Below are 27094 nucleotides of genomic sequence, written 5' to 3'. Positions count from 1 at the left end.
GCTCATTAGTAAGTAGAAGGTAGTAATAAGTAGAAGTAGAATTGTGCATATGAAGAAGTAAAATAAAAATAGTTTAGTTAGTTTTGTGCAGAGTTCACATTGTTCTGGTAGCAAAAGAATACATCTGAATGAATAAGCTACGAAACACCAATTGTGTATTTTGGTGAGTGAAATTTTGAATGAGTGAAATGCTCTCGTATTTGCCCTTTAAAATGGCATTGCATAATATAAAGATGAATGGTAAAATTTATCCTAAGAATTTAAAAGTTTAAGTTTTTTACTTACATTGACATTAAAAAAGCACATTAAAACACTATAACTAGAAGGGGAGAAGAGAAAAAAAGCTAGATATTTTAGGGTAGAAAATGGCACCTTTTTCCTGCCTTTTGAACAAGTGGCCCTACATTTTCAGTTAGCTCTGAAGCCCACAAATTATGTAGCTGGACATGACTGGGTTAGTTTAAGTAGCAAGGGATTAATGGATATTATTTAGCTCACACATCTCTTACAGAGCCAGGGAATCATAGCTAGAAACATCTAGGAAAAAAATCAAGCCAGGAGGAATACCCATCCCACGAAACCCAGCATCAATTGGCAGTCAGTATCTATGACTCCAAAGTGAGATGCTACAACTCCTCCCTAGCTACCTAGAAGAACCAGATATCACCATGGTGTTTGCCAGAAGATCCTGTCTTCTAAGTATAGTTGAAGTGTATCATGTTGTTCACTTTCACAAACACTTCTCTTTCAGTGTTTTATTGTTGTTGTTTTCTACTGGGGATTTAACCTAGGGGAACTTTACCAGCTCTTTTCATTTTGAGACATGGTCTTGCTGTGTTGGCCAGGCTGGCCTCAAACTTGCAACCTCATTCTTCAGCCTCCTGAGTTTCTGGGGTTACAGGCATGTACATCCGCACTCAGCTCACAAATATATCTTGAATGGGTACATCTGATTGTTGGAAACTAAGCCATAAAAGCTAGCTTCTGGTTAGCATCATTTTCAACTAACTCACATTCAGTGAAGTCACATTAGTAGCTTTGATTACTATGAAAATTTGTAGCCAATGTTACAGATTAGGATCCTCCCTTCCCCAGCTGTTGTTAAACATTTACCAGCATACAACTAATCTCATGGCAACATTCTAGCTGCAAGGGAGTCTGGGAAACAGTAGTTTTTTATTTTCCAGATTCTAAAGTACAGAAAAACAAGATAAAGAAGATAAAGGATGTGTATTGAATAAGCCATCTTATAGTATCTGTTGCAAAACTATGGCCTTTAAAAAAAAAAACAAAAAACAAAAAGCAAAAAAAAAACAGTACTAGGAATTGAACCCAGGGCCTTGCCCACGCCAGGCAAATGCTCTACTATTCAGCTACATCTCCAGCCTTTTTTATTTTGAGACAGGGTCTTGCTAAGTTGCCCAGACTGACCTCTAACTTGTGATTCTCCTTTCTCAGCCTCCCCAATAGCTGGGATTACAGCATTGCTTTATATTCTAGTTCATAAATTGCCAATCGCCAGATGTTAGTTAAACAATATTGGTACAGAACACAGAGCAGGCTTTTTTAGTAAAGGCATGAGTATAGGTCAGTGAACTAGAAGAATGAAGAAAATGTTAATTGAAATGTTTTAAGTACATTTTTCTGATGCAGAACTATAAAATCCATGAGGATAAAAAGTACATTTTTCTGATGCAGAACTATAAAACTATAAAATCCATGTCTCTTTTGTTTCTCTCCATATCTCAAATTATTTAGCAAATAATAGCCAATCCAAAAAAATGAGGGGGAAAAAAAGCATTAAGAATATTAAAAGAGTTCAACTTTGGCATTTCTCATATGTATAGACAAGGTAATTTCAGGTGACTTTTATTGTTTTTAGAGGAGTTAGACTTCCAAATGTGAATTTTCACCCACGAAAAATCTGACAAACTAATCTGACAAACTAATTTAGCAAGAAAGGTTTAAATTTTATATCTTAGACTCAAAATTTTAGGACTCTTTCTTATTTCAGGAAGAGTATGTTTATAAAACACAATTAAGAGTGGCCAATTACAGGACTGATGTCAGGTTTTCAATTTGAGCATCAACTTAAACTAAATTACACCCAAGACATACAGTATTCCTAACATTCATGCTGCAAATGTTTTTAAGAGTGAACGTTCTTTCCTTGGAGTTCTAGAAAACTCCAAGGTTGAAACTGCCTTTTCTTAAAGTAAATTCAAGAGGTAAGGTGATAGAAACCTAGAAACAGCTAAACTGTGAGATTTTTTTTTTGTTCATTTAGGAATAGTATAAAAATTATGAATATACTTATTATGATACATAGGTTCTTAATTTTATGTTGCTAAGAAACATGGGTGTGGCTGATAGGATTGCTAACAATACAGATTTTCAGACTCCACCCCCCAAAATGTAATTCAGTAAGGGCCAAAATATTACATTTTATAAAATACCCTAGGTTCCACAGAACTCCATGAGAATCATTTGTATTGTGCATCTGACAATGAGCTTATACATAATATTAATCAAAAAATGCACACTAGAACATAGACAATTTTGGGGGGGGGGTGCTAGGGATCAAACAGGGCTTCACACATGATAATCACATTTTTAAATCACTTCTGTAGGCTCCTAAAACTTCAAATCAATTTTAAGAGATTTTGCCTCCTCAAACTGTTATTAGGTAATTTCCTGTATATTAGTAGCAATCTTGTCACCTATGTTTATAATGATGCTCTGAGGTTAAGAACTGCAGGCTAATTTACTCTGGGTTAATCAGTCTCAAATCCCTTCAAGCATAAATTCTTATTAGCATTTGTATGTTGTGGAATTTACAGTTTCGTTTAGCGACCTGTCCCTTTGAGCCTTGGATTTTTCTATTTGAAGACCCACAATGGTTCCAAATGAGAAGCTCTCAGTAACCAGTAAAATGCACCTGTATAATACATAAGTGTGAAAAAATGATCTTTATTTTTGAAAGACTGAAAACGACTGCCAAGAATCCTAATTTGGTGGCAAAATTCGAACGTAAAATCGTGGCTTCTGTCTCCCATCGCTTAAATCGTTTTTGGGGGAAGAAATCCTTAAGGTGTAGATTCTACGAGAAACCCTCTCGTTGAACATTCGAGAAAAAAGACACAGAAACCAAATCATTTGTCCAAGGTCACGCCCAATATCAGTGAACAAGCCAGACAAAACACATCGGTTTCAACTTAAGAGGCAACCCAACAGCAACTCTTTTTATTCCCTAACTGCATCGCTTCATCCTCTCTCGATTTTTGAATAAAGTTGTTTTGTATATCGGTCCTTCCCCTCTTTTTTGCCTTTACGCCATCGGTAGTAAAACCTTGCACGACGTGTTAATGAATAACACTGAGAATCCATATCTAATGCGGTGACTTTCACGGGCCTTTTTCTTTGGCCAAAATTTTCTCTTGAAAGGATCTTAATCCTCATTCCGCCAGGGGAGGAGTGGAGGGAGGTCACTGGGAGCTGACAAGTCCTTACATGTACTTGCGCGTGCCCAGGACGCAGCCAGGCGCGTAGAGGAGGAAACCAAGGATATTCTAGGGCGAGAGGGAAGGCAAGGGGCGGGAGAAAGCACGGTGGTGGGAAATCCCTGTGTACAGGACCGGCCAACCCCAGGCAAAGCTGGGCAGAACTGTGCGTGAATAAATCTCATTAACTGGCCAGGCACAGACACTGCAGCAGGCACAGATGAGGGGGCACGAAGGGGGAGCGCGGCGGCGGTCCTTTTATGGGCCGAACCCGCGCTCGCGCGCCCCCGCCCCTCCGCGCGCTTCCCCAGGGTCTAGCGCGGAGCCGCGCCGTTACCTGAGAAGGGCCGGCTGAGCCCGCGCCCGGCCCCGCCCGTTTTGCCGCCCGCCCTCCCGCGAGGCCGCAGCGGCACGAGATCTGTGTGCCGCGCCTCCCTCCTCCGGCAGGCGGGTTCTCTTACCTTGTGAAAAATTGTCTCCGCGGCTCCCCCCGCCTTCTTTAAAGGATGTGAAATGGCGGTCGGCGAGGCGAGCGCGCTACCGCTTGAGCCACATCCCAGCCCAAATAACTTTTTACAATTAAAGAAACCTATCTANCTGCCTCTCGCCGGGTGCTCCTGAGGAAGCGGCGGCAGCAGAAGTAGTGCCTACACCGCCGCGCGCGCCACCGCTCTTCTTGGTGTCTGTGTGTGAGGGGAGGGGGCGCCGCCGCCGCTGCGGAGGGAGCCGCCGCCGCCGCTGCTGCTGCCACTGCCAGGTCGCTAGTGAAGGGGAGGCGGTGGCGGCGAACATGTTTTCAGTGAGGATAGTGACTGCCGACTACTACATGGCCAGCCCGCTGCAGGGACTGGATATCTGCCAATCCCCCCTCACCCAGGTCCCTGTCAAGAAGGTGCCGGTAGTTCGAGTCTTCGGAGCGACCCCGGCAGGTAAGCGGGCGGGAGCGGGAGCTGGCGGGGCGCCGGGGCCGCCCTCCCCGCCGCGCTCACGCGCGCACGCCGCCGGCAGCGACCCTCTCCGTGGGTCGGTCCGCGTTCTCCCTCCTCAACACCCTCCCCGCCTTTTCTCCGGTGCGTGACAAGAGGCGCAAAAATGTGGGTTCGCGGAAGCGCTGCGCCGCCCCCGGGCGGGGAGGCGCGGAGTGTTTACACTGCGTGTGGCGGCAGAGGGCTGGAGCCACACTTCGGGTCACGGGCTCGGGGAACGGGTGCCGCGAGACCGCTCTTTCCCCGGAGGTTGGGCCAGGGGGCCAAGCCTGGTCTCGGTGGACGTCTGTGAGCGACCCTGCTCAGAGGTCGGTCGCTGGTGGGGCCCTGATCACCCCGTGCGTCTCCCAGGTGCCCCTTTCTGGAAATGGTTTTGAGAACAGAGGGGGAAGTGCCAGCTCTGTTGTCAGTTGCTCCCCTTCGCCTCTTCTCACCCTCGCTCTCCTCTGCCCCTTCCGGAGATGCTTTGGGCTGTTGGAGAGTGGCGCTTGGAGCCAGATAATCTTTCTCATTGAAGTGACCATGTGGCTCTGCTATGAGCGCTGGTCGTGACTGCTTAGAGTTTAAAGCCTCAGCGTCTGGGGACATGGCAGCATCCTCAGGTGCAACGCTTTCAGAAAATATGTGTCCATGGAAGTAGGAAATGCGTGTTTATGTTGCCCAATGTGAAACATCAGACCTAATGGGGTGAATTTATGGTGATCCACAACCGAACTCAGCAGCACAGACATTTTAAAATGCCCCTAGGCTGGGTTGTAGGATTGCATTTTAAATATAGGCATTAAAATGTTTTTTTTTCACAGACACACACATAAAAAGATAATATTTTGAAGAAGGTTTGGGATGGGAAGACAGCAATGGCAGAAGCCACGTTCTCAAAAGCTCCTAGGGGTTTGGGGTAATATAAATAGCATAAAGACCAAATTTACAAACCATTTTTAAATTGTTTTTGCTTTTTTTAAAACATGCTTTGAACTGCTTACATGAAATAATGAAGCTGCCTCCTGGAAAAGGATGTTTTTACCTCTAGCTATGTATTGTCCTATGGGATTTTAGATAGCATTTCCCACTTGATGCTCCTTGCCCTAATCACCATTCATCTTATTACTACAGTCAGTTTCTGTGGACTACCAAGATAATAGCACTTCCCCCAAACACAAGCACTTATTTCAAGCAAGTATCTTGTAGTGTGAATTCTCTTTGTTAAAAATGTCAATATCGTGAGATTTTTGTAACATATTCCTTTTTAAATAGTGAAAGATTTATGAACCTTGGAAGATGGGGAATTTGAATGCTGTTAATAATTTGTAGAAAATATAACACTTGAAACTTTGAAGTCTGGAAAAGAGAGGCAATAAAATGTTTTGAAGGATAGGTCTTCTACCCTTTTAATATAGTGGTGCTGTCTTTGTTTGATTGGAATTTCAGTGTAATATACTATTTGTTCTCACTTCAGATGCAGAAGAAGGATAAGATAGTGAAGTTGATATAGCTTTGTTCAGCCAGATTTCCAAATCGCAAAGCAACATGCTAATAATATATTGTGCATTTCTGTGTATTAATGTTTGTATAGTTTGGGTTACTTTTCTACACAGTTTTTTTCTCCTCCACATAAGTCATTAAATATGTGATTTTCAAACTGTTTATAGGAAAGTTTTGTTTGTGGAAATAAATCTCGGTATAAGCTAACAGTAATTCTATTATGAGAGAATATTCCTTAAAAATAAAAAAAAGATATGCTTTAGTGTTTCTGCATATTAAAAAAAACTATTCTATGATAAGAAATGCTTATTTCTTTCCTGGACATCTCAAAATAGAGCAGCCCCTCCTTTTTAAAAAAAAAGCCCCCAATATTTTTTCATTATTACCTTGAAATGTGTAGTGTAGATGAATAAAAAAGTAAAACTTTTGTGTCCACATGCTGAAAGATACAGAATACAGAGAAACCAAAAATTCAAGTTATTAAGGATTATCAATTGAATTTGCTGTATAGTTCACAGGTTCAAACAAAAATTTTTGTTGCCTTCAATAAGAGAAAACTTTGAAGTCCTTGGCCTGCATTTAGAATTTTTATAAATCCCACTTGCAGTTTTAGCAATTGGGATTAATGTTAATTAAACATAAAAAAAACTGTAGATTTTCTATTTTATAAGTCTCTAAACAAAACTAGTACAGGCTATCCAGTAAATAAGGCTGAATGCTAGAATTTTTATGAAGACAGATTTATTATTTGAAAAAGCAAACTGTTTATATCTTTACTAACAAGTCAAATAAGTTAATGCAAATTTGTAATGTATGATAAACCTTTGTTTCATAAAATGCCATAAATACGTGTATTCATATATAGGAGTTACTTTTGGAAGTTTTTAATTCTTTACCTTGATTTGGAGAAAAGATGTTTTTAAATTGAGTTTACTTAACAAAGGAGATCCTGAACAACATTAACAGAAGAAATTTTCTCAAATGTAATGACTGTTTCAAAATGGTAAATTCTGAACTGATTGGATTAATACATTTGTACTAGTACAGTTTTCTATTATTGCATGAAAAGTATTTTTCTGCTTTAGAAAACAGTCCAGTTGACTTCTGGTTGTCCTGTGTTTTGAGGACATCTTTTGAGTAATGTAAAAATAAATTAAGTATCTTAGGTTGAAAATTTTCCATATCATGAGCTGGTGAAATTTGAAAAGGTATTTTTAAAAGTGGCACATTAATTTTGAATGGTAAGTCCTGAATGATGATTTAATCTCTTGCTGACGGAGGGTTGATTCTTGAGAGTCACTTACATTTTATTCATGTGAGTGGTGGAATTATTAGTTTTTTTAAAAAAGCCTCTGCTTTTCTTGAACTCATTTTAAAAATGTCTTGAATGTTGTTTTGATGTTACTGTGTCTTGAGCAGTATCATTTTTGGAAAAAATGGGTTTTTTCCTTTTATAAAGACATTTTTAGTAACTTGTTTTAATGGAGAGAAGCAAGGTTATGAATAAAGTGTAGGAAAATATTTTTTCATTTAGATCTGAATATGGGCGTGACTGATTAGGAAATTTGTTTCACATAAAATCCTGAGGCTTCATTGTGAGGACCTGACTCAGGTGGACTTGAGACTTGTCTAATTTCCACATCTCAGTTCTTGCTTTGTTGCTTGATGTAACTTACTTTATTCCAAATTTCAACAGTTCTCTGTTTTCTCAGCACCAGGTTAAACAGAATTATCCTTTCAAAGGGCTTGCCTGCTGAGATGCAGAGTAGGAGTAAATAGAGAGTGTGAGATGTTCACAAAGCTAATAATTAAACCAAGTAGGCCAAACAGTCTATAGAGGGAGCTGCTTGTCTTTAAGATTACTATAAGGAATTGGTTACCCTTTCCTTCTGCAAAATCAATTTTAGCTTCAAATATCTGTATTTTCCCAATTAAGTCATCTTCCAATTTAGTGACTGTTGTGGTAGATTGTTATAAATTCTAACTTTCAAACATGAAGTCAATTTTTTTTAACATAAGATATTTGTAATTCTGAGATGCTATATAGGTGCTTATTTGAATAATATGTATGTTGTTTTATTTTATAAAGTTATCTATAATAAACTACCAGAATAACCTCAGTTTCTTTGGTAAATTGGTAGATTGTTAAATAAATTTGATATGAATAGTTTTAAAAACATAGCATTTACCAACAATTCAGATTACGAAAATTATTATGATCAAAGTCTAGTTTGTTTATAACTTTTTATTTGCTAGATGATTTAAACATTTTACCAACACATCATCTCAAATTGGTTATAATTATTAGAGATTTTTAGGAATACTGCAGATATTTAGTGATATTTAATCACAAAATGGTCACTTTAATAGGTATTTGAAGTCCTGAGTAGCAAATTTTATTAGCGTTGTGTGAGAACCTACTATGTATGTCAAGTTATTTTGGGGGAGATTTTATTAAAAATAACATTACCCTCCAGAAACTCACAGATGATGGTCATGTAAAGGATAAGTTGAAGATAAAATGATTTGACTATATAGTAGAAATGTGTGTAAGATATAGTGGAGACTCAAAGGAAGACCCAGTGACTTCAATGACTATCTGATAGATGAAATGGGATGTCAGGGAAGGTTTCATGAAAGAAGTATGGATTAAGTCTTTTTAAAGAATTTAAAATTTTTAATAGAATAGGTGCAAGGTAATTCACACACATATGAGAGATGCGTGGCGGGGGAGAGGGGCGGAAGAAACTACTCTCTGCAGGGCAGTTTGGCAGTGTTTATTAAAACCCTTGAAATTTACCTGTTTGGCCCCCAGATCCTAGTTTTATAGATTTTAATGTAAGAAAATAAGTCTTTTGGTAATATGATTGTCTTAAATTCTTCTACTTCTTTTCTTTATCCATTCCCACTCTAGTCTAAGTTACTAGCATTTTTGAAAGGGTTTACTACAGTAGCTTCCTAGTCTTGGTTTATCCCAGTACACTCTGTCCCCTTCTAACCTGATTTCTATACTATAATCAGATCTTTTCAAAACATAAATCAGATATCACCCTACTGTATGCTCCAGGAGCTATCTATTATATTTAGAATATAAATAAAACTTTGTGGTGGCATCTAGCTGGCTAACTAGGTCTTGCATAGTATGGTCCCTACCTTTCTGTCCAGTCATGGCTTCAGCCATATTCTTCTTGCCTTGCTCTTTGTGTTCAAGCCACATTGGCATATTTCAGTCCCTTATTCTTGCCAAACTCCCTCCTGCAATGAGGGCTTTGTACCCGCTGTTCCCTCTGCCTAGAATGTTTTCCCTTTCTTTCACCTAAACTCTAATTTGTCTTTCCTCAGGGAAGCCTTCCCTATTGTAGACTCTCAGAGTTACACTGACTCTCCTTAATAGCACTTGCTATGGTTGTAATTTTTTACATGTTGGAAATTAACATCTGGTTTTTCTCAGTAGATTGTAATCTCCAGAAATGCTGGTAGTTTGTTTCTTTTTGCTCACCAGTACAAGTTAATACCACAGGGCTCAAAACTTGAGCATTTTCTGCAGGAATTAATCAGTAATTAATTTACTGATTAATTCCTGCAGAAAATGCTCAAGTTTTGCACAGAGAGCAACCCGATAGCCAACAGTTGGGAAATGGTTGCATAAATCAGGCATATTATTGTAGTAGAATATTATGCATCTTCTGTCAGTATGTTATGTGAAAAAAAAAATCAGTTTACAAAACAAGTCACTAAAAATGCAAAAAAAAAGTTCATCAAAGTATAAAGGTTGATTTCACGCTAGAAGGTGTATTTGTGTTTTCAGATTTTCTACAGAGAAAGTATTAATTTTATAATTTGTAAAAAACTGTCCACATACAATTAAGGGAAAAACCTCCATGATTTTCTAGATAAGGTTCAGAAATAAAGTTTAAAAAAAAAAAAGGCATGAGGTTCATTATGGTCTCAAATAAATGTCAACCAAAGTTCATGCATGATGATAGTTTGATCTTGATTATATAAATTCAGTTTTCAGATGACAAAATGATTCTTATTGGAGTAAGCTAGTAATTTCTGATTTTGTTGTATCTAATTATAAAGTGATTTTAATTTTGAAATGGAGTAAAGGCCAGAATTAACACACATATACAAGAACTTAATATATGAAGGTAATACAACCAATGTATAAAGTGGATACTACTACCTTTACCTATCAATAGGGAAAAGAAGAACTATTTAGTAGATGTTGTTGGAATAACCAGCTATTATTTTGAAAAATTAAAAAGTTGGCTTCCAGAGGAGTCAAAGATTTAAATGTGAAACAATTAAAAATATAGGACAATTATTTTTTATGCAATCCAGGAATGATAAATGCATTTCAGCGTATGGAAATACTGAAGTTAGATTGTTTGATTTTATGATATAAAAATAAAATTCTGCATAGGGAAAAACCAAGTTAAAAGACAAAAGACTAGTAAAACTTACTTGTACTCTTTTCACAAGGGATTAATTTCTCCTAATATACGAACAGTTCCTAGCCAAAAATCCAATAGAAAAAAATGAGCAAAGAGAATTTATATGAAAAGATATATACATACTCATAATAAAGATGTGAATTAAACCTACAATAAACTATTTATCATACATAAACTAGCAAAGATTGATTATGTGGTATAACTTGGGCAGTGTGAAAGGAAGGGAGAATGAGCATTCTCCTACATTGCTAGTAGGAAATATAGTGTTCTTGTTCTATGGAAAGCAATTTGAAAGCTGTTTTCAAAATTAAAAGTATACATTTATTTTAAATTAAAAATTTCATTCTAGGATCTTAACTTTCTAGAAGATTTATGTGTCATATAAATATGTAAATATTTGTGAGAGCATTATTTGTCATTGTAAAAGATCGGAAACAAAAAATCAGTAGGAGAGTGGTTAAATATATTACCATATGTTTATTCAATGAAATATTAGGCAGCTCTTAAAAATAGTGAGACGATACTATGTGTATTGCTTTGGTACCATGTCTAAGACCTGAGAGAAAAAAAGCAAGATGAAAGATATCATTATGATCTATTCAGTATGTTGCCATTTGTATGGTTTATATAGAGAAGACAAAATGTGATACACACACACACACATATACACACACACACATATATATACACACATATATATGTATACACATATACACACACATATATACATACATATATATGTATATACATTTATACACACACTATATATACACTCACATATATATGTATACACACATATACACACACATATATGTATACATATACATACACACATATATACACACACATATATATGTATACACATATACACACATATATATACACACACACATATATGTATACACACATATGCACACATACACATACAGTTATCTCTGGAAAGATATGAAAATTGCCTTCAGTGTGTAGACTGGCTTACCTAGAGGACAGAAGGAGACTATTTTTTAGTATAGTATACAAAACAGTGTTTGGTAATTTTTTGATATTTTTAATCATGTACATATAATATGTATCAGAGTTAGTATTTTTAAATTGTAATGTGCTAATAGGGACTGAAGTAAGAACAAAAAATAAAAGGCCATAATAGTTGCTATAAACAATTGCTAATGATTACTGCAATACTGTGTTTTATTTTAGATTTTGTTAGAGTTTTCTAATTCACAGTTTTCAGATGATGTTACATCATTCACTGGAGGGTGGCCCTAGTGAATTGGGTTCTGAAGAAAGGCCTCTTTGGGGTTCCTGTTAACCGTATGATGAATGACAGCCATTCTGTTCTTTTTGATATTTTAAGTTCATCGAAGGAGGTGTTTTACTAATTAGGATTTACCTCAGCAGCCAGCCAAAGACTGCAGTTGCCTCTTGTGGAAATAAGATAGTGGAACGGTTGTTAGAGTTTGTAGTCCCAGGTGCCTAAGCAGCATGCTATTCAATTCATGGTGCAGCCCATGGATGATGAGCGAAAGGGAGGAGAAAGGGTGCCTTTGGGATAGGCCCAGCTCTAGACCTGCCTGTCTGTGTTCACATCTATTGGATCCTGCTCATAATGTGCAATTGATGTACTGTTTTAACTTGGTGCAAGTCAAATAATATGATAATAAATAACATATAATAATCAGTTAGTGTATGTGTGTTCTGCAAAAATAACCATCTTTGTTTCGAAATATTGTTCTTAATGTGAAAACGTTTGGATTTAAGCTGGGCGTGATGGCTCACACCTGTAATCCTAGTGACTAGAGAGGTTGAGGTAGGAGTATTGCAAGTTCACATCTCAAGGCCTTGTCAATTTAGTGAGATCCTGTCTCAAATTTAAAAAAAAAAAAATTTATTTATTTTATTTTATTTATTTATTTTTTTTAAGGCCTGGGGATGTAGCTCAGTGGTAGAATGACCCTGGGTTCAATCCCCAGTACTCGGGGTNNGGGGGGGGGGGGGGGAAGAAATAGTTTACACTTAAATTTCATTCACTCATTCATATTATTATGAATTTCAGCATTATATAGGTCAAATATATCTACCTTAATACTTTAAACTTTTCTTCTGTAATTACGTGAAGAAAATATATATTTTTTTAACCAGGCACCATGTAGATGCTTCCACATGCCCTCTTGTCCAAGGTGCTGAACAAATTGTTAGTTACAATGTAAAAAAAAAAAAAAAAAGGTTAAGAAACACCATTCTAGTCAAATCCTCTACAAAAAATAGATAAATATTCTGTATAGGCAGGCTCAAGGATTTTTCCAGTGTCCAGTAGTTGGTAGGTTTGGGTCTGGATTTGAAAACTGTGGACCTTGACTCAGCTCTCACTGCCTCACACTGGCACCCCAAACCTAAGGAAATATTGGAAGAAGGCCTTGATGATAATTAAAAGATAAAAAAGTCAAGAACAGTGGAGCACAACTGTAATCCTGGAGGCTGAGGAGGCTGAGGCAAGAGGATCGCAAGTTCAAAGCCAGCCTCAGCAACTTAGTGAGGCCCTAAGCAACTTAGTAGGATCGTGTCTCAAAATAAGAAAATTAAAAAAGGGGCTGGGGATGTTAAGAACCCTTGGGTTCAATCACTGGTACAAAAAAAAAAGACAAAACTAAAGAACCCTGGAGAAGTTATTTAAAAGAACTGCACATACATAGTTTAGAAATCTTCATGGGCCTCTGTGTGTAATAGTGATTAACATATTCTTGTAAAATAGATTATATAAGATTCATTTTGTGATGATTGTAGCTGTATTTTTAAAGAAAAGGATAATAAAAGATGACAAGAGGAAATGAGGCGAGATGTAAACAAAAATGGATTCTACTGACCTTTCAGATTCCTTTGCTCTAATTAAGTCTTTCATCTTATTTTTTGATTGGATTAGAATTTGTTCAATTAAAGCTAATGTAAGTGAAAACTGAATCAGGATTAGCCTTAAATAGGTTGGGTTCAAGTATAGTAGATTTCAGAGAATGTTGCCATTGTCCTTAGATTTTTCAAAGAAATACTTACATTGATTGAGAGAAGAAATATGCTGGGGGTATGTCACTTTGGTACCTAGCTGACATTTTAATACCATACTGGTAGTAAATAAGAAAGGAAATAATGAGGTGTAAAGTACAATGAACTTTGGATAAAACTAAGTTAACTTGTGATTTCCAGGTAAATATAGCTTAGACAAGAACAGGCTTCTTAGACAATTAGAAGGAAATCCATTGTCTAAATATGTGGATTTAGTTTTGAGAGCAAAGACAATTTTTAACAAAACTAAAGACTCTCTTAATGACAATCTCTTTTTTAATTTTTGGGTGCTTCCTCCCCCACCCCTCATTTTTTTTCCAGATGATTTTCTGTGTTTCTTCTAATTCTCTGTAAATTTTTAAATATTTCATTTTTAAAATAAAGCGTATTTCGTTGCTTAATTAGTATTAGCAAACTGGACTGTTTTCTGCAGCAGAAATTGAATATATGCCTAGCAAAATAAATCCTGAGAACAATGGTAGTAACTGTCAATGGGAAAATAATATATATATATATATCTATATAGCTATAAATATATACATATGCCAGGTTTTTTTTAAAGATAATTTTGGGAAATACTAATTTGAAATCAGTTTCCTTGGGGGCAGTAACTTAATTTTCTTTGGATTCAGAGAGCATTTACAATATAAACAACTCAAAAGAAGGCGTATTACCTCAAAAATGCTTTGTCAAATATATAACAGTTTACAAAAGTTTTCTATTTTTCTTCCATTTATTACATTTACCAAGGAATATAACAAGAAATAAATATTTTATTTTGCATATTATATTTACACTTCAAAGTAATTTATATATTAAATTAGATTTTGTTTGAGTTGTGAAGTGAAAGACTTTGTAAGAATACATGTTGATGTGTGAAAGAATGTGAAGTTAAAACATGTTGGCATACTCCTAGTTTCTCAGAACAAGAAAATGACTAATCTAAATTTCATTTCAGAATAAAAACCAAGACAAGCCACATAAAAGCAACCTAAAAATTAAACTGTCATCATATTATTTGTTTTAAAACTATGGACTAATATATCTGAGGAAGATTTCTCTCAAAATTGTTTTTCTCAATTTCAAGTAAGTAATTTATTTTGGTTAATATGTTGGGGGTGAGGGGGGTGGGGTGATCCTTGGCATTGAAGTTGGTATATCCTACTCATCCATAAAGTGAAAACTCAGATATCCAACTCTATTTAAAGCTTCTGTGTCTCCTTTCCCACTCCCAAAAGATTATTGTCTGAATGGTTTTCTAAGTCCTACCTCCCTTCCACATTGCTGAAGGATTTATTATCCTGAATATTGTTCGTTTGTAGTCCTAATAAGCCTCCATTCCACTGCCTTCTATTGCTGAGTGACCTGGGAAAGTTATTTTACTTCTATATGCCTTAATTTCCTCTGTAAAATGAGTTTTAATAATTTCTTTTTCACTGGATTATTATAATTGAGAAAGGTAATCAGCAGATGTCTGACATACATAGTACTTTAAATGTTACTTTTTTATCCTTCTGTCCAGAATTCACTGTATTACCTCATATATGTACTAAGTGTTCTTTAAAATGTTTGAGTTCAATTGAAATGAAAAGTGAAATTTTTGTGTTTATTTATTCCTCACATTACTATAAACTAAAACCCCTGTACATTGTGGGATAACGATTTTTATAGTTGGACAGTTACTCATATAACTATAGTCTAAGCAATTACCTCTTTAAAACTCTGATTCAAAAACTAACTTTTTTTTTTAAATGAGTGCTCATTTAGGCCCAGCTTTTTAAAACTATATATATTTTTTATATATGCAGAGAAGTGTCCAGGTCTGACTTGCTTTAAAAAAGAATAGTGTTAAATCATTAATCAAGGAATAACCATGGTTTTCCATTTTTGTAGTTTAGTTAATGTTTCTTCTAAAAAGAACCTTATTTTCCAAATTCATCGTAACGCCTTATTTGAAAATAATGATAGAACACATGGAAAGTGTGTGCACCACATGCCACAGTAGAGGTGATGTGTCAATAGGGACTTATTGTTCTCCTCTTGTTTTTATCTTTGTAAATTTATTATACACACAAAATTGAAGTCTTTCATTTTTAAAGCTATTTAGAATTGTGGGGTATAGGCCAAACGATTCATGATTGCTTAGAGCTTCAATTGTTTTCACCATATTTCTTCTATATATATTCCCAGGTTTTGTTTTGCTTTTTTTAAAAAAATTTTTTTAGTTATAGATGGATACAGTATATTTTTTATTTTTATGTGGTGCTGAGGATCGAACCCAGTGCCTCACACGTGTGAGGCAGGCACTCTACCACTGAGCTACAGCCCCAGCCCTTGTTTTGCTTTTTAATGACATTATCTTTTAATGTTTTTTCATGAAGTCAGAAAGATTTCCAAATATTTGATGTATCAGACCTTGGTTGATGCTTAGGGCTTTTTAAATATAAAGCCATAAGCTGGGTTTGTTGGCACATGCCTATAATAACCAGTAACTGGGAAGGCTGAGGCAGGAGGATTAAAAGTTCAAGGCCAGCCTGGGCAACTTAGTGAGATCCTGTCCCAGAATAAAAACTAAAAAGGGCTAGAAATGTAGCTCAGTGATTGAGTGACCCTGGGTTTAATCCCCAGTACTGGTAAATAAATAGCTAATATATGGCATTTATTTATTTATTTATTTAAATACCTTAATTTTATGTCATATTATTAGTAGAAGTAATAGACCATTTATTGAGCCCTTACTGTGTGCCATTTTCTAAGTGACTTAATATTCACAACAGCTCTGTGAAATAGGTACTATTTATCCCCATTTTACACTTGAGGAAATAAGGCATGGAGAGGTTAATTAACTTTCTCCTAAGTTATTAGCATAATATTTACCTCATAGCATGAGAGAATTAAATGAGAGAACATGTATTAGGTCATTACCCATCTTAACAGGAGGAGCAGAGAACTAAAATCTGAGATATGTATCTTCTGACACTTAAATAATTTAATAATAGCCATTGCTGAGATGTAATAGAAACCAGAAATATATTCTTATTCACATTTGTTTTGTGATAATAGCCTACTACCTTCTTATGCCGCATTTTTCCCCTAAAATGGAATATTACTGTCTCTTCAAATTCCTTTTCTTATTTGGGCTGAATTATTTTATGCATATATATTTACAAGGTGATTGGGGGACTTTAACTCAATCTAAAGTATTTTTATAAGTTTAGTGTAATTAAACAAGTGGTATATGAACATGCCATCAGCCTTCTATATCCACAGGTTCTGTATCCAGGGATTAAAGCAACCTCAGATGGAAAGTATTTTGGAAAAAATATATCTGTGCTGAACATGTACAGATTTATTTTTCTTGTTATTATTTCCTAAGCATTAGAGTATAATAACTATTTCATAGCATTTACATCATATTAGTATTATAAATAACCTAGAAATGATTTAAAGTATATGGAAGTCTATGTATAGGTTATATGGAAATAATGTGCTGTTTTATATAAGGAATTTGAACATCTGTTGGGGTGGTCCTAGAACTTATCCCCAGGATAACTGTATTCGCATTGTGAACTTAAAAAAAAAGAATAACAACAACAAAAAGAACAGGTAAAGCGAGTCATTTCTTTGAATACCAGTCTTATTCTCCTCACCACTTTTATCAATTTTTGCTGTAAACAAACCTCCCCAAAACTTAGTGATATAAAGCAATAGTCAGTTTGTTAGCCTATGATTCTGGGCTGAACTCAGAGCATTCTGCTAAACAAACTCTGAGATTGTTTATATGGCTGCATTCAACTCATAGGGCAGCTGGGTGATAATGATTGATCTAGGATAGTTTGAGACTCATAGATCTGGAATTTGATGGCTGTTGGCTAGGGTGATAGAGGGTCATGTTTCTCCAGTAGGCTAGCTGTGGTTCCTTCACCTGGAGGCAGTACTAAGGTGTATAGGAGTAACAAGTGAAAGCAAGCCCCATATATTTTTCTCTTGTTCCATGGACCAAAGCAAATTACAGGTATATCCCAGATTTGGTATGGGAGGGGTTTTCTAAGGGTATGTGTGACTAATTAGGGAGATATTACTGAAGGTATCTATTATACTACTGTTGCCAGCTGACTCATTTTTCAGGAAGCATTTGTCCATGTGACATTGTCCTCCTAAATGAGAAGCACCTGCCCCACCCTGTGGTGCCAAAAATTGAATCCAGGCCTTTGCACACTACAGAAACAACTCTACCATTGAGCTGTACTGCCAGCTAGTAGTGTTTATATAAACAGTTTATTAAATGAGTCAGATAAATTTACTTAATTCATGTTCTTATTTTTATTTCATTCTTATCATCCTTCCACATCATTCCTGGTCCAATTCAATCTGCAGATATTTACTTGAGTACCACTAAGTGCACACACAATAAGGTTTGAAGGTGAGCAGCAGGTGGACCAAGACTATTGTGTTCATCATCAATATTCTGCTTCATTACGTAAATAAAATTTTGTAAAAGTAGATAATTATAGTAGTTTTTTAAAAATGACCAGCACCCCACACTAGGCTGAATATATCTTGTATGCTACATTTTAAAACATTTTATACAGAATTTTTCAAATGACAAAAACTGTTAATATGGAGGTTATTTTAATCTGTACTCCCACCAGAAATATGAGACTTTCCATGTGTTCAAGATTATATTCTCAAATGTTTTGATCAGTGCCAATCTAATAGATAAAAACATGGATTTCAGTGTAGTTTTAATTTGCATTTCTTTTATTCTAAGTGAGTCCTTCCATATGCTTTAGTTGCATTTATGTTTCTTTTTCATTATAGTGTTTGCTTATCTTTTACACATTTTCCTGCTGAGAGTTTTGGTCTTTGCTTGTTGAGCTCTTCATATATTAGAAAAGTTGGTTTCTATTGGTGAATTAAGTTGTAAATACTTTTCCCAGTTTGTTTGTTCTTGTGGTGCATACCGTTTATTTAATAGTGTTTTTTTCATTTTTAAAAACAATTATTTATCTTAAATGCAGCTTTAAAATATTTAAGTACTAGACATGGGAATGGAAGAAAAATATCCTGGCCTGATCACATCCTGTTTAAAGAGATCATTTTTTTAAAACTCTGTGACTTAAAATGAGAAGCTTTTAAAAGATCCTATGTTTGATTTATTTTTTCCTCTTCTAGATTTGTTTCTATCATGAGACTACTCCTTTACCAGTGCAATCCCAAGAAATGGGATCATCCTTTGGAGGGCTATTTTAAATTATTAGATTGTGTACCATGGGTGTAAAATAAAAATACTTTGTATCAATTAGAATAAATTATTAATAATGTTGCTTTGAGTCTTGTCTATTTCAGTTTGTGTATGTTTGTTATATGTTTGACACATACAAATATAGTATTAGTGGTTTAAGCAGTACAATACTATATATAATGCTTTATCTGTTTACTAGACTTTACCTGATCAACCACATGGATATATGAAAGTGGCTAGTTTAGCTTAAGTAGATCATCTAAAAGAAAAACAAATAAAATGTAACCTTTTTTTTTCTGAGCAGCAGTAAAACTACCCACTATTCAAATTATGTCCCCAATTTTTTATATTTTGTAGCACTAGGAAGAAGGTAGCAAAGGCATCTATCACCTCCTATGCAGCAGACATTATGAAATATTTAATTTTTTCCCTTAATTTCTGTATAAAAAAGGGATTAAAAACTGTAAAGCTGAACAAGTTAGCATATTTTGAGTAATTCAATGCAGTTTTAAACATTTTTGAAGTTGCAAATCCTTTTCCATATTCAATTTTACCAGCAGCATTAAAAATAGCTAATATAGGGATTCTTAAGTGATTTGGTGGGACATGGTTGAAAGCCAGTTTTAAATAGTTTTTAATTTTTCAAATTTATTGAAGTATTCTTTAGGATTATTATATCATTAATATTTTTATGAATATTTCACTTATAATTGAAATTTTCCATTTGATACTAAATTATGAACATAGAGTTATTTCCCTGAATAATCCGTTAGAACAATTTTAAACATGTTATAATCTAACTCTTAATTTTCCATTTAATGTGCATAGTAATTTTCCCTTCTGAAAAGCTGATATTAAACTGAGGGGACATCTTAGTAGACTTCTTCAAGAAAATATGACATTTCCTAATTTGTTTTCAAACTCAGTATTATTTTTATCAGTCTATCATGGAATGAATTTGTTTCCCACTTCTGTTTAGTTCTTCATTTTTGCCTTGCTTCTCTCATTGTTTTAACTTTGTATATTTTAACTTTCATGACTGGTACATCTTTTATAGCAGCGTATTCAAATTGTGCTGAAGAATCAAGTTTTTTCTGATGTTTAAAAGTTCTTTAAAATGGATTGCTAGAAAAAGGAAATGAGAAAGAAAAAAATAACAAGCAAAAATACAAGCTCCGTTTATAAAATTCTTGTATTTAGGTGGGTGTGGTGGCATATGCCTAGATTCCAGCAACTTAAGAGGCTGAGGCAGGAGGATCTCTAAGTTCAGCAACTTAGCAAAACCTCATTTTAAAATAAAAAATAAAAAGAACTGGGGTGTAGCTCAGTGGTAAAGTGCTCTTGAGTTTAACACCCAATAACCCCTGCCCTCAACCAAAAAAAAAAAATTATATTTAACCATTATAGAATTGTCCTTTTAGATTGCTGTAAATTTCTGAACACTAACTCCAAGTTTTATATTTATCTTATTACAGATCTATAATAATAGTTCATAGCACTCAAGTAGCATTGTAGGTATTTTTTAAATCAATTTAAAGAGATGCTTTAATTTCTCTTACAACATATTTCTTGTTCTGTGTCACAATTACTATTACCTTTCTGTTTGATTCTTTCCATGATACTTGATATAAATCATTGCCTATCACTATGTTTAATCCTTTTATGTCACTTCATTTTTTTTTGCCACAAACATTTTTTTATCATATTCATATCGTATTTTCATCATTCATTCATACTGTCATTTCATTTTTTAAAACCCATCTGAAGATCTTTTCAGTGGGGAGATTGTAAATTTGTTATAATTGATATGTTTGGTTTCTTTTTACTTGTTTAATTTTATACTTTTAAAATAACCTTGTTTTCTTCTTTCCTTTAGTTTTGGCTTTTGTAGCATAAACTATCTTATGTGTTTTTGTTTTTAAAAAGCATAGCTATGAAATCATTTTTTAAAGTATATACTCTGAAATGTAATTGTAATTATAAAATTCCTAGAATAAGACAATATATTATTTTCTCTTATGTAATACAGGTTGAGTATCCCTTATCCAGCCACAAGTATTTCAGATTTTGGATTTTTTCAGATTTTTTGGAATTTATGTTTATACATAATGAGTTACATTGAAGATAGGACGCAAGTCTAAAGATGAAATTCATTTATGTTTCATAAATACCTTAAACATGTAGCCTAAAGTACAGCTGTGATTTCACTGTGACCCATGATATGAGGTTAGGTGTGGAATTGTCTACTTAGTGTGTCATGTCACAATTTTGGATTTTCAGAATAAGATTTTCAACCTGCACAAGAAATTTATCTTAGTTTATCCTTTCAACACTCCCAGTTCCCACACTGATCCATAAGATTACTTTTAAATGTTGAATGATCTCTTTTAAGAACACATTAGCTTGTGTATCAAAGTAAAATAATTTGCACACAACTCTGCATATTAATTAGTGGAGGTATGGCGCATACTGTTACATATCATACTGCTTAAATTCATTCTTGAGTTTCAGTTTTGATTTTGGGGGGTGGCTGAAATACTGTTTTCATGTACTATTTTTCAGGAAATTGAATATTTGGGGTACTTTTCTGAACCCTTGAATATCTGAAAATGACTTTTTGTTGCATCTGCATATTAATGACAACATGGCAGAGTATGGTATTTTTGTGTCCCAGGCTTTTTCTTTACAATTCTCCAAACATTATCCTGCTGTCTTTTAATTTTAACTGGAATAAGAAAGTTTTTTTTTTTAAATATTTATTTCTTAGTTGTAGTTGGACACAACACCTTTATTTATTTATTTATTTTTATGTGGTGCTGAGGATCGAACCCAGGGCCTTGCAAATGCTAGGTGAGTGTTCTACCTCTGAGCCACAACCGCAGTCCAACAAAGTTCTTTTGATGTAGGGATATATTTGCTTTTTATTTTATGATAGTGTTTCTATTATAACTTTGATTATTGATTCCACTACATTTGTTGTTAAGTAAAACTTATGCACTGAATCACATTTTTAAAACCTTGTGTTTTTTTTTCCTTTTTACTGAACATTTTTATTTTTGTCTTGTATATTATATAGTTTTCTGCAATATTGATTCTGTTTCTTTTCCTCTCCAGCGTAGATTTTAATTTTGTAATTGTTTTTATTTATATATATTTAGTTGTAGTTGGACATAGTATCTTTATTTTATTTATTTAGTTTTTATGTGGTGCTGAGGGTCCAACCCAGTACTTGGCACATTCCAGGCGAGCACTCTACTGCTGAGCCCCAGCCCCAGCCCCTAATTGTTTTTATTTTTATTTATTTATTTAGTTTTAGAGTTTCACTTATACCTTAGTCTGTATATGTCTGTATTTTTATTCCTTTCAGGCATTTTTCAGTTTATCATCTTTATAAAAGATATTTCACCGAAACTTTATTCTCTTGTATCTTTTTTAGAACACACAGGAGATACTTTCTACATTTCTTCTGTTTCCGATCACAAATTATTTTCCTTGGCATTTTTAAAAAAGTTGACTTCTCTGTGCTGTTGAATGTTTGTGTAAGTCCCAATCTGTGTTATCTGTCTATGAACAAGAGGCTATCTAGGCCTAGTGTTTGCCAGTAGATAGGAAATGCAAAGTGTGCTTGGCCATCTTCGTTTTTGATTTACAGAGCTAGTGATCTTGCAGCCCAGTCAGATGGAAACATTCATCCAATGTTCCTATACTGCATTGAGCTTTGTTTTCTTGTTGTTACTATAACTCAGTTCTCTAGTGTGTACAGACTAACATATTCTTAGATAACCTGAGACACTTAAAAACAAACAACAACAACAAAAAAAAACTGGGCATTTCAGGACAGCTTCCAGATTGTGAAGGTCCTTAAGACTGTAGGTAATTTAGTCAGAAATGAAAACTAATTTATTTATTTTTATGGAAACTAATTTAATATCCCTGGGTGGAAGGAGATATACTCCATCAGTTATGTTAATATTGAGTGTTGTGTTTTTAGAATAAATGAAGAAAGAGAGTTCAACCTATGATATCTTTAAAAGTAAAGGGGACTTGTTTCTAGTAGACTAGACTACATCTCTAAGATAGACAGTAGGTTTGTATATCTTAAGTATGTTAGTGAAAAAAATGGAAGAAGGGTTATTCTGTATTTTGTTGAATCCCCTTCCCCAGTTTTTATTTTTTTGTGGCACTGGGGATTGAACCCAGGCAAGCTAGGTACATGCTAGGCAAGCACTCTACCAACTGAGCTATATCCCCAGCCCCCCAGTTTCTTTTTAAACTTAGCAGTTGGATTATTTTATAACCAATGGAGTATCATATTTAGTTGACAGTGCTTTTTCTTTTCTAGTACAAAAATTAATGATGATTTATGATCATTGACATCTTAGATTCAAGGAATTAAATCAATAGGTATTTAGCTTAGTATCTTTCTAAATTGAACCTCCTTATTTGTTTTAAGGACTAACATTAGCTTTTCTCCTTGGGCACTTTTGGCCTTAGGTTAACTTTCTTGCTTTATTCACTTGAAAACCTTATAAGGATTGGGCACAGTGGCATACACCTTAATCTCAGCAGCTGGAGAGGCTAAGGCAGGAGGATTTTAAGTTGAAAGCCAATCTCAGTAATTTGTGAGTTTCCCTGAGTATGATAAGTCTTGTAGTTGAGCAAGTCTGTTGCTGAGGCTCAAAAGGCTGTGTCTGTGGGGCTGGAGAGACTGATTACTATTTGGTACTTCTAAACTAGAGTAACTACTGTACCAGTCCTTGTGCTGTCATTCTCTTACACTTGAGCTACCAACTTGAGGTGGCCAAAGAAAATAGCCCCTGAATTGCTGTGAGGACTTCTGAATGACACTGCCCTATTGGCATGTTGTTTCATGTTTTATATCTTACCAGGAAGTATAACTAATGTCTAGTGTGTCCTTTTTGGGTCACGTGTATCTCAGTGTCTAATTAGGCCTAATGGTTTTGTACCCATATTTCATGTTTTTTTCTTTTCTTTTCTTTTTTTTTTTATACTAAGGATAGGGCCTCAAACATGCTAGGCAAGTGCTCTACCACTGAGCTACATCCCCCCTACCCTTTTTATTTTTTATTTGGAGACAGGGTTTCGCTCAGTTCCCAGCCTGGCCTCCAACTTGTTATCCTCCTGCCTCAGCTTCCCAAGTAGTTGGGATTACAGGTGTCTACCATCATACCTGGCTATTATATGGTTTTAAAATTTATTTTCGTTTTTAATGTTTGGTGAGTAAATCTGGATTTTTTTATGTCTTCTTAATAAGAGTTTTAAATTATAAACATACTGCATACTTAACTTTATTAAATAATGCCAAAATGTTTTCCAGAGAAGTTGTACCAAGCTGTACCCCACTAGCAGTGTATGAATTTCAGATGTTCCACATCTTTACCAACATTTAGAATTATCAGACTTTATTTAATTCTTGACTTAAAACATCTTATTGTAAATTTGTGTATTTTTCAATGAGTAGTAAGATTGACTTTTTCTATATATCGCCTACTTGTTCTATCTAATACCATGAGATGAATATTGATGTCTCCAACTTACAGATTTGTCTATTTCTATTTTCAGTTCTGTCAGGGTTTTTTTTTACCTCTTAATTTGATGCTTTTGTTAGGTCTGTATATATTCCTTGATCTTAGGTCTTCCATGTCTATTATTAATATAGATCATCCTGCTTTGTTTTGGTTAGTATTTACATGGTTTATTATTTTAAGAACTGTGAAGTTAACTTGCCATGAATTTCACAGATGCTGGCAACAGGCAGGATGTCTTCACTTTATTGCATATTTTTAAGGAGATGATTGCAGGCAAAATACTAACCTGAAGAGCTCTAAAACCTTTAGAGCATCATGTGGTGGGTACTCACAAAGTTTCAGATTTCAGATTTTCAAATTAGCTGTACTCAGTTTAATATAGTAGTTAAATAGGAATGCAATCTCAGTAGGAAAATGATGTGTTTCTAATTTTTAAAATTTACATCAACTAAGTTGTGTCACATTTACAAAACAGAGAATCTTTGGATGTCTCCAATTCAAGTGTCTGAAAGTTTTAATAAAAAACTTTACATTTAAAATTCGAAGCCTAATATTGTGGAATAGGTGTGGAACTTGTTCATTATAAGCATTTTATATAGCCTCAGCTTCACCTAATGTGATTCCTTGTCATCTTATATTATGTTCTTTCACAGAGGAAGAAAATGTTTTGTTTGACCAACTTTCAGTAGCTGGCAGAGTTTGAAATGGAGATATCTCCAGATTGATATTGGAGAAGAGCCACATAAAGAGACACAGAGCCAAATGCATGGAACATTTATTTTTTTTGGCAGAAAGCCCATTACATACAGATTCTTTTTAAAAATTGAAGTAAACCTGATCATGGGTAGTTTCTTGTTTAGTATGTCAAAATCCCACTACATCCTCAGCACGTATTTGAGAACAGAGTGTCGAGTTCTGTTAACAACTATGGCTCTTTCCAGCTCAGCTTTTGCAATTTAGAATGGGAATAGGGAATCAGTTTTCCTCTGATAAAAAAGAAGACTCTTGGGCCTGGGGGTGTAGCTCAGTGGTAGAGTGCTTGCCTAGCATATGTGAGGCCTTGCAGTTGATCCCACTATCTCCAAGACTAAATGTAATTGGAACCCTAATCCTATGCCCACCCTGTATACACAAGTAAAGTAAAAATGTATAATATTCTTTCATTCTAATACACTTTTTCATTAATTATTCTTTGATACATTATAGGCCTTTGGAAAATGATTACTATAGAAGAATTACTTCTTCGTATGTAATTTTTTTGTTTGTGTTCCTGGGGATTGAATCCAGGGTTGTTTTTCCGTTGAGAAACATCCCCAGTTCCTTTTTGTTATATTTTTATTTTGAGGCACCATTTCACTAAGTTGCTGGCCTTCAAAATGTAATCCTGCTTTAGCCTCCCAAGTAAACTGGGATTACAGGTGTGTGCCTCACACACAGCTCTTTGTATGTAGTCTTGAGCAGATGACAACCCCTATGTATAGACTGTGGACTTTCTAATTTATTCTCTGTTCTTTCCATTGTCATTACTTTAACTGAGATTTTATAAACTTATTTGTTTGCAAAGCTGGGGATTGAGCCCAGGGCCTCCTGCATTCTAGGCAAGTGCTTTATCACTGAACTGTACCTGCCAACCCAAGATCTCATTGTTTTTGCTGAAACCATCTTAATACCCTCCCAACTTGCTTCCAACTTCACTTCAAATTCAGCTCTTGTATTGTCATAAAAGTGATCTTTGTCAAACTCAGTTTTTATTCAAATGTTGACATATCAGCAGTGGTACAATATAGGAATATAGGTGAAAAGTAACTAATTTTTACTATGAAATTAGTTTTCAAAGATGAGGGGTGAGTTATATCTGTATGGTACATATAGTCTGTTATGCAGTCATCAAAAGTCTTAGAATAGGAAAGAAAAAAATGTTCCCTTTTATGACTAAATGAAGAACAGACTTCAAAATAGTCTGTATAGTATGGTTCTTCTTTATAAAAATGTATGTAATGTAAACACATGGACAAAATAATAATACATACCAGAATGTGAAGTGCTTATGTCTAGGTGGTAGAGGTGAGTGAAATTTTCCTTTTTTGTACTTTTTCCCCCACCTTTTTTATTAGTACATTATTGTAATACACAATGGATTTATTGTTACATAGTTGTACATGCGCACAACATAACAGTATAATTTGGCCAATATCATTTCTCAGTATTTCCCCTTTTTCTCTCTTCTTCCTTCCCCTGGTCCCTTTCCTGTATTCTGATCTCCCTTTGATTTTCTTGATATCACCACGGGCTGCCCCACCTTTCTTTTCTTTTTTCCTCTCTAGCTTCCATATATGAGAGAACATATACAACCCCCCACTGCATTTGGCTTATTTTCCTTAACACAGTGGCCTCAGGTTTCATCCATTTTCCTGAAAATGACGTAATTTCACTTTTCTTTATGGCTGCATAAAACTCCATTGCGTATATATACCACATTTTCTTTATCCATTCATTTGTTTATGGATACCTAGGCTGGTTCCGTAGTTTGTCTATTGTGAATTTGCTGCTATAAACATGGGTATGCATATATCTCTAGTATGATGACTTTAATTCTTTAGGATAAATACTAAGGAGTACTGTAGCTGGATTATATGTTGGTTGCATTCTTAGTCTTTTGAGAGACCTCCATACTGATTTCCATAGTGGTTGTACTAATTTGTAATCCCACCAACACTGTAAAAGTGTTTTTTTCCTCCACATCAGCATTAATTATTGTTTATATTTTTGATGACTGCAATTTTGACTAGTGTGAGATGAAATCTCCATGTAGGTTTGATTT

At 34.9% G+C, this 27094-nt stretch overlaps 1 protein-coding gene and 1 long non-coding RNA gene across 2 annotated transcripts in view; one reads left to right on the top strand and one right to left on the bottom strand.

Moving 5' to 3' along the window:
* LOC107154652 overlaps positions 1-4063 on the bottom strand; it is a 106434-nt gene extending 102371 nt beyond the window's left edge. The window contains exon 1 of the long non-coding RNA XR_001505100.2: positions 3962-4063. This is a non-coding gene — a long non-coding RNA (uncharacterized LOC107154652). The remainder of the gene's footprint in view (positions 1-3961) is intronic.
* Positions 4064-4094: 31 nt separating this feature from the next.
* The window catches only part of Rev3l (REV3 like, DNA directed polymerase zeta catalytic subunit), a 177904-nt gene continuing 154904 nt past the window's right edge, over positions 4095-27094 (top strand). The window contains exon 1 of the mRNA XM_048800354.1: positions 4095-4429. Within this exon, the coding sequence (XP_048656311.1) occupies positions 4291-4429 (139 nt within the window). The 5' untranslated portion in view covers positions 4095-4290. The remainder of the gene's footprint in view (positions 4430-27094) is intronic.

This window comes from Marmota marmota, unplaced genomic scaffold (genome assembly GCF_001458135.2).
Source record: "Marmota marmota marmota unplaced genomic scaffold, marMar, whole genome shotgun sequence".
NCBI lineage: Eukaryota > Metazoa > Chordata > Mammalia > Rodentia > Sciuridae > Marmota > Marmota marmota.
The sequence above is the reverse complement of the archived record's forward strand: the minus strand, read 5'-3'. Positions and strand labels throughout refer to the sequence as shown.